This window comes from Ascidia mentula, chromosome 3 (assembly GCF_947561715.1).
Source record: "Ascidia mentula chromosome 3, kaAscMent1.1, whole genome shotgun sequence".
NCBI lineage: Eukaryota > Metazoa > Chordata > Ascidiacea > Phlebobranchia > Ascidiidae > Ascidia > Ascidia mentula.
The window spans coordinates 9281158-9293964 of NC_138568.1; the positions used below are offsets into that span (position 1 = coordinate 9281158).

General features: G+C 40.4%; 1 protein-coding gene across 1 annotated transcript; it reads left to right on the top strand.

The window, feature by feature from the left end:
* The first annotated feature begins 1004 nt into the window (after positions 1-1004).
* LOC145895530 (uncharacterized) lies at positions 1005-3804 on the top strand. Its single transcript, XM_082984334.1, has 4 exons — positions 1005-1775; positions 1889-2485; positions 2622-3435; positions 3497-3804. Exons 1-4 carry the CDS (start codon positions 1005-1007, stop codon positions 3802-3804), a joined length of 2490 nt encoding a protein of 829 aa, XP_082840460.1.
* Positions 3805-12807: the final 9003 nt, after the last annotated feature.

Consider the following 12807-nt stretch of genomic DNA (forward strand, 5'->3'; position numbering starts at 1 on the left):
AGACCGTACCAATGCACAATTTGTTCAAAGCGATTTTTCCTCAGAGGTGATCTAAAGTAACACAATCTAACTCATACAGGAGAAAAGCCGTTCAACACATAAGTGCAACATATGTGAAAAATCTTTTTCTGAAAAAGGCAGTCCAAGAAAGCACTTTCCAGTTCATACAGGGGAAGAATCTTTCAAGTGCAAGGTATGTGGCAAATGTTTTTCTGGACAGGGTGACCTAAAAATTCATGTACAAATCCACACTGGAGAAAAGCCATTTAGATGTGATACATGCGAAAAAAACTTTCGATAGAAAACCCACAGAGATTGTCACCTTATAGAACGTAATACCTTCGGAATCATACAAGGAAAAAATCGGCAAACTGAGGTAGAAACATTTCGTCACAGACAAAGCATTGCGTGTGTTACGTCATAGTGGCGCATTGTAGTTTATGTTGCTTGTTTCGTTTAGATGTGCGACAGTAACTGCTTGGACCGTCTTTGTGGTCCAGAGTTTCCCGGTTCCCAAATAGTTGGTGAGCCTTATGCTGTAATTAACTACGCGTGAAGTGTATTTGTTTGACACGTTGCCTTCTGTGTAGAAACCGTGTTCTAAGGGTCCACGTGTCCTACGTGTCTTTCCGTCTCCTCCCGACGTCTGTAGCGTCTACACTTCGAATACATTCTATCTTGCGTACGAGTGCGTACTGCACATTCGATAACAAGAATAACATCAACTGAGTGAGCGAGTTTGAGGCCCATTAAAGATACGCGTTTTAACTGCGGGAATTCCGCCTCGTGTGACGTTCCGCGCCGAGAACCGGGGCGCGTTCAACGGACGTTACATGAAAGTTTCAACTATTTATTGAAAGCAAGTTTCAACTATTTATTGAAAGCAAGTTTCAACTGTTTGTTGAAAGCAAGTTTCAACTGTTTGTTGAAAGCAAGTTTCAACTGTTTGTGAAAGCAAGTTTGACTATTTGGTAAAGGCAATCTTGCCAAGTTCGCCTTTCAATATGGCAGAACCAAGCGTTTCTCCACCGACACTTCCTGATGCTGTCGTTGATCGTCTTCGACGACTCACTGGACAATACATCATCGCTGAGTGTCTGATGAATTTTCGCAATTTCGATTCTCGTATCGACGACAAGGTCGATGACGAGGGAGCCAAACTATCGTACTTGGTTCAGCATTGCGAAGGAAAGGCCCGAAAGCTGATAGAGTACTGCCACAGACTGAGGGAAAACGGGTACCGGCAAGCGAGGCAGTTGTTGTACGATCAATATGGCAAGTCACACATAATTGCCCATGCATGCGTAAGGTGTGTTGTCAACGGCCCAGAATTACGGCCAAATGGTGCTGCTGGTTTAAGCGAAATGGCGCAGTCGCTGCGCGATTGTCTACTTACTCTTTCAGACATTGACGAGCATTCTGAGATGAATAACTATCCAACGCTAATTGCTGTTGCAAATCGTCTTCCGTTCAAGATGCAGGAAGCTTGGAAACGACGTGTTGCAAAAATAATCAAAGAGACTGGCCGTGAACCTCTGTTCGAGCATCTCGTTGACTTCGTGGAATCTGAGAATCAGATTGCGAATTCGCTCTTTAGTCGTATATTGGACGAGCATCGCAACGAAGCAAAGAAAGCTAAAGGTAAAGCTAGTCACGTAAAGGCCTCTAGTCATGTTGTTGTAAAGGAAGAAGAGTCTAAGCCCAAGGCTCGCGCTGGACTTTCCCACGTTCCAGCAGTCCCTCTGTGTCCGTGCTGTTCAGGAAGGCACGGCCTTGTAAAGTGCGAGGAATTTAAATTCCGGTCGTACCGTGATCGTTTGCGCGTTACTCGACGCCGCAGACTATGTGACAACTGTTCGATTTTCGATTTGGGCATTTTGCTACAAAGTGCAACAGCCCCAGGGCGTGCACAGTGAAGGATTGCAAAGAAGCTCATCATACATTGTTGCATCCACCGGAGAAGAGAGAAAACGAATCCTCCCCTGTTATAGGAACCGCACCGGAACGGACTGTCTGTTCGGTTGTGTCGGCAAGTGAAAGGGACTGTCATGCTTCTTCTGGTCGCCAGAATGTCAATCTAATGATGGTTGCCGTCAAGGTCAGTGCCAGCGGAAGGTGCGTAAACACGTACGCTCTTTTGGATACTGGTTCTGGTGTCACTTTATGTGACAGGAAGTTAACTGAAAGACTTGGGCTGAAAGGTGAACCGAGCAACGTGACGCTAAAAACGGTCAATGGAGACAGTCGCAGACGCGAGGGCAAGAGGGTCGACTTAACCGTTGCTTCGCTTGATGGTGCTGCAACTGTGGAACTCCCGGAAGTGTTTGCCGTTGATTGTTTGCCCATTTCCGCCAACAAGTTTCCGACAAAGATAGAATTGAACGAACTGCCTTATATCAAGGATCTGTCATTCCCGCGTGTTGACTGCAGTGAAGCCTTGCTGCTGATTGGTTTGAATGTGCCAGAAGCCTTTATCGTGCAAGAAGTACGGAAGGGAAAACCCAAGCAGCCTATTGCATTACTTTTTTCCACTTGGATGGGCCTTAGCAGGACCTGTCTGCAAGAAATCAAACGATTGGTTTGCAGCAAACTTTACCAAAGTTGCCGATGATTCTCTACAGGATAAGCTAGAGCGAATGTGGAAGACCGACTTTCAGGATACCAACTGCACCGAAATGCCTATGACCCGTGAAGACCGGTATGTTTTAGATAAAATGAAGAACGGTGTGAAATTCCAGCAAGGACATTGTGAGTTGCCGTTGCCGTGGCGTCCGAATGCGCAGCCGCTGCGCAACGACAGGAACATGGCACTAAATCGTCTGAGATCTTTGGAACGCCGCCTGATGCGTGATGACTTTCTGCGGGACGCTTACACCAAGACGGTCCAGGGTTACATAGCTAAAGGCTATGCAGAGGAGATTCCTAATGAGAAACAGACCAAAGACGTTGTGTGGTATCTGCCCCATCATCCTGTCACAAATCCGCACAAGCCGGGAAAGGTGCGGGTGGTTTTCGACTGCGCCGCCAAGTATCGCGGGCAGTCGCTGAATGAAGCTCTACTTCAGGGCCCGGACCTGGCCAACTCGTTGGTACGTGTCCTTTCAAGATTCCGGATGGGACAGGTGGCTCTCGTGGCCGACGTGGAAGCCATGTTCCATCAGATTCGTGTACAACCGAATGATTGCGATGCACTTCGATTCCTGTGGTGGCCCGGAGGCGATATGTCGAAGAAGCTCACGGCACACCGGATGCTGGTTCACCTGTTCGGGGCAGCTTCCTCCCCCTCATGTGCGAGCTTTTGCCTGAAGCAGGCTGCTGAAGATTTACGAAACGAGTTTCCAAGTGAGGTCGTCGAGACCATAAAGAAGAACTTCTACGTCGACGACTGTCTGAAGTCTGTATCAACTGAAGCAGACGCTATAAATCTTGTCCAGAGTATTTGCACACTTCTTAAGAGGAAGGGATTTCGTTTGACCAAGTGGGTCCATTGACGAAGAGGAACGAGCAAAATCAGTCAAAGAGCTGAGTCTGGATGGATCGTCGTGCGAGAGAGTTCTCGGAGTTCGATGGAACATTTGCTCAGACGAGTTCGGGTTCTCCGTTGACGTAAAGCAGCCGAAATCCTTTACCAGAAGAGCCATCCTGTCAGTGGTGAGTTCGTTGTATGATCCTCTTGGTTTTGCAGCGCCCGTGATCGTGGTGGCAAAGACGATGCTAAGAGACCTCTGCAGGAAACAACTTGGTTGGGACGACGTGCTTTCCGATGAGGATTCCGAAAATGGTTGCAGCAACTACCGCGGTTAAAGGATGTCGTTCTACCTAGATGCGTGAAGCGGAGCCGAGCGTATCCTGCACGAAGAACTGAAGAAGTGGAACCAACAGCAGATTCACCAATATCTGCAACAACGCGAAATTGCATGGAGCTTTAAACCCCCTCACTGCCAGCCACATGGGTGGGGTATGGGAGCGCATGATACGCTCTGTGCGCAAAATTCTCAACGCCCTGCTCTCGGAGCAGACGTTGTCTGATGAGCGGTTGTGAACTCTGATGGTAGAGGTCGAGGCAATCCTAAACTCCTGTCCCTTGGTCCCAGTGACGTTCGATCCGAAGGATGAGGAGCCCCTTACTCCCAATCATTTACTGCTGCAACGTGCAGCGCCGAATATGCCCCCAGGACTGTTCACGGGGAAGGACTGTTGCCATCGAAACCACGTACCTAATATATCGTCGAAAGTACATCCACAATGGATTTAGAGAGCCTTGGGATTTATAAAGCTGCTTTATGCCGTGGTACGTCACGAGTAAACCGCTAAGAAAGAAGAAAGTATCGACTGCGAAGAAACCGTTTGCCAAAACCATAACGGATGCGTTGCTCCTAATTGAATTTTCAGCTAAGAATTTGTTGTCTGAAAAAGTGCGGTTTGAATGAATCGATCTTTAACGGCAACATTATCGGAGGATATTGGTTTCAATATCATCACAAACACAAGCTAGAAACAGTTATCAATATTGTAGGGCATAAATTGGTAGACATGAAGAATAATGATCCAAGTGGTGCTAAAAAAGCGGAGTCCGTCCAATACGGGAATGCCGCCTTTTCATATCTTCAAGTACAAGATTTCTTCGCCATTCGAAATAGCGGACCAACAACGAATAAATTTTCCTGGTGCAAAATAAAAGTGCAGTTTTGAATTGGAGTTACCGTTAACCATGAAACAAAATGTTTGTTTTATAATGGGTCGTTCTTCTAAGTTACTGTGGAAAAAATATGCAAGCTTCGTTGATGGCAATGTGTAGAAACCACGTACATTCCTGGAGGTTTGGAGCATCTGGTGAATCCGATTGTGTTGTACTTGAATTCTCAACCTTTTGTAGAACCCTACACAACAATTCCGACAACGCTTTGGCACATTAAACGAAGAAACATGTTCCTTATTTAAGAAAAAATATGTACAAAAAAAATCTTTATAAGAAGTAAAAAAAACATTATTCTTTAAAATGTCATTTCACGCAAATCGCATTACCATTCTGATGCAAGAAGAAAATTTGTCATGCCGGACTTAGCTGGAGAGGGAATTGCTGCCAAGGCATCGTACAACTGGTTTATGTCTTTCGTGTTCTTTGTGCCATCATTCCTCTCCCTCAGTGTGCCTCTTGTTTCAACTAGTTTTACCCCGATAATTAATTACGCCGAAGACGCCAACAACAAGAAACATAAACATGATTTTAAATTCATACTTTGCTCCAGTTTGTGACGATATCCAAATAAATTTCCACTGGAAGCAAATAAACAAAAATGTAAACTTTATACAATTTTCTTTTTGCCTGTAAACTAATATGCAGTCCGTTTGAAGCCATCCGAAAAGATGTATTCAGTTGTCTAGACTGTTGAACCAGCAAATCTTGTTTGGCCTACCATTAACACCAATTTACAAGCGCTACTGTAACTAAAATGTCAACTTGTTTATATAAACGAAAGAAATGTTAAAAATTATCCCCACTCTGCTTGTATTATCGTATTTTCCTATTTCTACTTTCCATTTATTATCATTTCAACCGCTGACTCCAACACTGCAGCGCTCTTGTCCCATCATAATTACAACTTGTGCCCAACAAAGAATTGTGCAATGTAAGCCAAGTTTACTATTTTTTACGTTGGCAAGTTAATCATTGACTGTAGCGTGGTTTTCTTGTTACGCATCTTTCTGTTATATTGTTGCAGTACAAAGGTGCTTGGATTTACTGCATCTGTTTGTCGACCGTTTCACAATCAAGGTCGCGCGAAATAGTTTGAAGCTGTAAAACGCTGTTGTTGAAAGTTGTAACCATTGCTTTTAAAGCAAGCACACAAAATACCTTGGCATTTCTGCTTTGAACTCGTTTGAATGAAGAAAAGAAACTGACAGGCGGATTAATCACGTAAGCGTACAATGAATTGCAAAGCAAACGCATGAGAATGATGGATATTTATTCGAAAAAACGAATCTCGAACACTTACGAAACGTAGCAAACATGTAGTTTGACAAGAATGTGGTCGTTTTGTTGCAAGTCGGGGTGACTGATGGTTAATTAGAGCTCGGTGGTAATACTCGCCCAGCCGAGGGACTTGATATTTTTTTTCGTTTCCATTAAAATCTTCTGCTTGTTGATTCTCAGCATCAGAAAAATTCTTGTAACCATGTTTTATGTTGGTTTATATTTTTGATTCAAGTGAGTTTGTCGGTCGCGGAAAGGCGACTTTTGCCAAACCGATCATCGGCCATTCGAGAAAAAGGGTCAAAATTAAAGCACAGCTTAACGTGATGACCAGGTTACCTGTAAATGTTGTGTTATTTTTACTCCTTTTATCGAATGTTGTGTTATTTTTTCTTCACCAATTTAGTATTAAAAAACATTTTGATTATGAAATATCTATTTGCAAATACGTTAGGACCTGGAAATAATTGCTAATAAATTATATTGGTTTGGTAAAAATTTTAATGAAAGTGATAGGTCGTATCGGTGCACATATCAGATTAACTTGACTGATAAGTCGTCATACAGTTGAAAACCCCTCCGTAATTAACAATAGAGATATCCGCACTTACCTAAGTACATATACACCAAGTTGATAGTAAGAAAATAAAAGTACGTTTCCTGGGATGTCATGTACCAAAACAACACAGGAATATGAACCAAATAAGCGTTGTAGGTGAGGCGAGACAGAGGTGTAAAGATTGACCAATCCAAAAACACTTTAATTGGACCTGCAAAAAGATATAGCATAAGACTACTATGTTTAGTATTGGCCTACCACAAATCTTGCTTTACACAGGTTTGCAACTACCGCCTATTTTACCACTTGTGATCGCAATGCAGTATTTAGCCGAAACAAAGTGTTTACACCTATATTCGTTTCTACATCAACACTTGCATGCGCAAAACTCACCTCCTTATCCGCTACAGCAGGCGATGACCAACCAAGCAAGGGAGACACCCCAAGTTGAACGAGCGAATGTTTCGTAAAACGTTAAAAGTTCCCTGCTTAGTGGCTCGAGGTTGCACACTTTTGCAAATGAACCGAAAACCACTGCGCATGCTGCAGTGGCGGCAAGCAACCAACCTGAGAAGACGTGCAAATTGTTTTTTACAATGATAATAAAATTCTTAATTGGCAAAATTTCAATCATGTCAATTTACAGTGTGCATGCAAATCGTTTATCCTCTTTTGCTTGCTTCTGTGATAAACCCACACATTCATGTGAAACCATTGACCACATCGAGTGCACTCAACCCAAAGAGTGTTTTTGTGATAAGTATGACAAAACACACACGAAAGCTAAATATTGCCACTTACTTGTTGGGAAAACCCCCTGCCTCTGCCCTGCAACACAAAACCATAAGCAACTACAAATACTTCAACATTAGTTACATTACAACATAATTGCAACTTACCCTTCCTCTCATGTTTGCGTTCTATAAAATTATTACTAATGTCATGTAATAGCCGATTGTATAAAGTAGTTTGAATGAGGAATGGCGCAACAAGTATATTTAAATATTATACTTATTTTATTTTCAAGCTACACTACGTTTTAATTTGTTCCTGTGAAAAATATTACTAAATAAGAATCCAGCAATAAAAATTTAATTTACCCTTTGAAAAAATTCTTTCTTATTCAGCCATGTGCAAAATCAATATTTTGGGTATGCACTGCAAGTTTTGTAGCTATACTATGTAAATAATGCATTATTTACTTACATAGCCTCTGACCTTATCTTCTTTTCTCTGCACAAGAAACAACAATAATTATCATATTCATTGTAACCATCCAGACTTTCAGAACATTTGACTAGAATTCATCCAGATAAAACTAACAAAGATAAAGCACATTTTCAATCACTTTGGGACACATTGAAAAAGCAAAAAAACGCGGTCTCTATGTTTACAAACACTTCTCACAAAAGTGACGATGGATTACTGGCTTCTTATAACTTATCTCTGATGATTGCTAAAAAGGGCAAACCTCATACAATTGGTGAGGAACTCATTCTACCGTCGGTAAAGGAGGTTTTGGACACAGTTGTGCACCACAAAGCGTCTTCAAAGATTATTAAGTCAATTCCACTGAGCAACAACACTGTACAGACGTATTGATGAAAATGGCTGGCGATATAGAAGGCAGATTATGCAGCATACTTAAACGCACAGAATTTAGCCTTCAATTAGATGAGTCTACTTTACCAGGAAATGAGTCACTACTTCTGGGATATGTTCGTTTTGCTAACAATGGATCTCTACACGAGGAGCTGGCAATAGCCAAACTGCTAGAAACCGATACTCGGTGTAAAACAGTTTATCACGAAGTAAAGGATTTTTTTGAACATAATAAAATTCCATTGACCAATGTGATAGCTTGTGCAACAGATGGCGCACCATCATCTATGATGGGTCGTCATAAAGGTTTCGTTGCATTTCTCAAAGAAGCAAATCCACGTGTGCTTACAATTCATTGCGTGATTCATCGACAGCATTTGGTGGCAAAAGCTATGAGCGTGCGACTCGATCTATCTTTGAAGACTGTCATTAAAGCAGTTAATAAAATTAAAGCCCATGCTCTTAATTCACGCTTATTTAAACAACTATGCAATCAAAATGATAAGACATTCGAGCGTTTACTACTGCACACCGAAGTAAGATGGCTTTCCATGGGAAACTGCCTTGCGCGTTTTTACTCTCTCTTTGCCTGTGTCGTGGAATTCATGTCAAATTGTGACCCTGATCTTGCGAAAGAAATAGTAAAAGCAAAAAATGACATCGCGTACTTGTCAGATATATTTTCCAAGTTTAATGAATTAAATTTATCTTTGCAAGGAAATGATATGAATCTCATCAAAGTCAAATCGGCCCTTTCTGGATTTAAAAGTAAGCTTCTATTGTATCAACGAAATTTATAAAGACGAGAATTTTTCCAATTTTTAAACTTGCACCAACTTGCTGGAAGTGACAACGGCGTATCGGATGGTGATGTTGACACGTATCACAACCACCTTTTGGCACTCCAAAAGGACATGCAAGTGAGATTCAAGGATATATTTGAATTAGAAATTCCGGATTGGTATCTGAATGTGGAATCCTCGAGGAAGAATTAGTGACGTTGCAAAACGACTTAAACCGAAGTTTACTACTTCCTATCAAGCATTCTGGCTGCAAAATGAAATTGTAGAAAGATACCCTCATGTATGGGAAAGGGCAAAACTTTATTTTATTGATTTTCCCAGCTCTAACTTGGTGGAACGTGCGTTCAGCGCAGTCACCACTCTTTTAGATGGAAAAGGAAAAAATCTTGATATCATCAATAGAGGAGACTTACGTTTGTTTTTGACCGACATGAAACCGGATGTTGAGAAATTGGTGATATTGCACCAACCTCACCCATCGCATTAATTGACGATAGCAACAAATAAATTCGTTGTGTTTTCTGTTGGGCGCTGTCAAATGACTAAGGTGTTTGGGGAGCGGTACAGAAAAAAAGTTTGGGAAACACTGCGCTATGTAGTGTAGGGAGACCGGGGATACCTCGGACACGGGGATACTTCGGACCAGGTATTTTACGTCACAATTAGGTATTGTTAAGACACTGATACAAAAGCTTTATGTCTCCATCAAACGTTAACAGGAACTTTGGAATTAAATCATGTCTGCTTAAAAAATTATAATCGAAAAAGTCAATTTATCAGTGAAACCAAGTTTTTCAATTTGCATGTGTAAGGCTATATATCAGTCACAGTTAATCAAAATGCAGTATTTTTTGGTTAATTGCATATTCAAATGTGTATTCTTGGATAGGCCAATGGAGATTTTGTGTTATCTTTAAAAATAAGGCCATATTTTAATAATTTCTGTGTCGTCACGTGGTCGGGGATACTTCGGACATCATGGCAAGAAATCGCCAGAAGACCACACTTTTTGAGTTTTTTGAAAAATTATCAGGTCATAGAAGAGAATATACAGAGGCTATATGAAATCATCGAATTTTGGCAGCAAAAAAAAGACCCGAAAATCTATATATTCGTGCTGCGTAAAAGTACATGAGTTACCCAAAGTATGAACGTATGGAAGGGTCGAAACGATAAGTAGCCACGCCCCGATTCCTGAAAGCTTGAATGATATTATATGCGCTAATGCCCCAATGGTGATATTGCGCCAAGTTTGATTTCAGATATTTGTTAATAAACAAAAAAACGTCAGTTTAAAACTTGCTGTGGACATTTGAGACCTGTTTAATTGGCTGAATGAGCATTTTTAGTGAGCTAAAACGAACCAAAACCCTTTTGTTTTTTGAGCAATGCTTTACTACTTACAACAAAGTAAAATTTAAGAATGTAGTTCATAATTTTAAAAAAATATGAGCAATTTTCCCAAAACCGTCCGAGCTATCCCCGGTCTCCCCTACACGTGTAGGATTGTAAAGCCCTTTTTGCTTACGTGCTTGTTTTTCAGGATTTGTTTATTCGCTTTTACTTTATGTGCTAGCGACGAACCTCACAAATTTATATATTTTTCAGAAATGGAAAACAACATAAGCAATTGTCCGTTTATTTTCCACGGCGTTATTATAGTTGGCTGCCCAGGCACTCCTTTGAGGAGTTAAAAAGGTATGTAGTGTGTTTTTGTGCCATAAAGGAAAATTGGGACCCTGTAGTAGGAGTAGCAATTTGGTAAATTGCAGTATATAAGGTCGCCTGGTTACAATGAATATGATAATAATTGTTGTTTCTTGTGCAGAGAAAAGAAGGTAAGGCCAGAGTCTGTGTAAGTAAATAATGCATTATAGCCACAAAACTTGATTTTGCAGATGGCTGAATAAGAAAAAAATTTATCATAGGGTAAATCAAATTTTTATTGCTGGATTCTTATTTAGTAACATTTTTCACAGGAACAAATTAAAACGTAGTGTAGCTTGAAAATAAAATAAGGATAATATTAAAATATACTTGTTGCACCATTCCTGATTTAAACTACTTTATACAATCGGCTATTACATGACATTAGCAATAATTTTATAGAACGCAAACATGAGAGGAAGGGTAATTTGTCATACTTATCACAAAAATGTTTTAGGGTCGAAGCTCCCAACTACGTGTAAGTATTGATATGCTTAGGGTCTTTTACAACCCATTAGTATTATTTTTTTTAATTTATTGAACGCATTTCTTATTTCCATTTGAAACTCTAAATCTGTTTTATTTTTGCATATTTTTACAGCAGAGAAGCCCGTCTGTTAAAGTAAGTGTCAATAAACTACATTAAATTATTTCCATTTCATTAACATAGTGGTTTAAGACACCTTTCTGTGACTTTAATTGTTGTGATTCTTAAGCTTCACTTAGCTCGTCCTAGCGTAAAAAAGAGTTTGCGAAAAAATCAATAGCACTATTGTGAAAACAAGCACCGACAAACAACAACGTTGCGAAATCAGTTATTGACATGTAACCTTGAGAATTTTGTATTGGATTTACTCGAACTGCATCATTGAAATTGCATTTTTTATTGCGAGTATTCGAATGCTTTACTAATTTCCACACAACCCAATAATTATGAAGTCTTTCCCATTGCGAAATCACATTCACAAGCTGCCTTAATCAGATGCCGGGAAAACTTCCAAATGTAACACAGTTATCAGACGTAAACACTAGCCACGCCTTATTTAAGTAGAATCCTTATTCAAACGGAATCCTGTTTGTTAAAACACATGACAAAAAACTGACAACACAAGAACAAGCAAACATAACCACGCGGTCTGCACGCGCACAACTACTGCGCAGCCTTCACTATGAGTGTTGCGCCAAACATAGAAATCACAACAATAACGAAAAGAACTATTAAATTTTGGTTTGGGAATCTACAATCTTGTTGCAGATGGTTGCACAAATCCATTATCAAAAAATAATTCTAATTCCGACATTTCCAGGGGATTTTGTCTTACCTTTTTTCGTTTGTATGAGCATTGAGCGGCAAAATAAACAGCCATTATTACTTGCTGACGCAGCTGTGCGGCTTTGTCCGGAATAAATCACTACTTAGCGAGGTCACCCAATACTAGCTAATTGGCAACCACACAAAGCGTTCAGGCACAATGCAAAGTAATGGCCTAACGGTCAACCACATTCACACACAAATGACGTTCAATTTTGTCATGAAACTCATCCCTGTGCAGAACGTTTAGCCTTTTCAGACTTATTTGGTTGGTTGACCACACTTGCGTTCAACTAGGCTCACCTCCAGTATTTCAATTATAATCATTAATTTACAGTGCACAAACAAAATATTTGTCCCGATTTGTATTTTGAAGTAAAATACCAACACATTTGATATGAAACCACTGTTTGCATCGAGTGCATTCAATCCAGTCCATTTGTAAGCGGTCAGTAACATCATCATTGCATGATTTGCATATTTTTTTGGCCATTGTGTCAAGCCTTTTTCCAGCAATCAATCTAAAGATTTCAAGCCTATAGCTGTGCACAAAAGTGTTTTGTTGGAGACTTTTTCTAGTTGCTAGCCATTTGGCATGCATACAAATGATTACTCCACAACTTGATCAATCAGGTTGTTTTGTTCTTTGTGGACTTTCCAAAGTAGTAATTTTCCAAGCAAATTTTGTTGTTAACAAATAGTTTCCCACGACTCTTGCAGTTTTAGCATTGTTGTAAGTTTGCAAACAAGGCATTGTCATTGGGTCTATGTAAAACATTTTTTGGCTAACAATGTCAACAAGCAAAACCCAGCAGAAACTGGAGGGGCATAAAAATTGCTAGTTTTG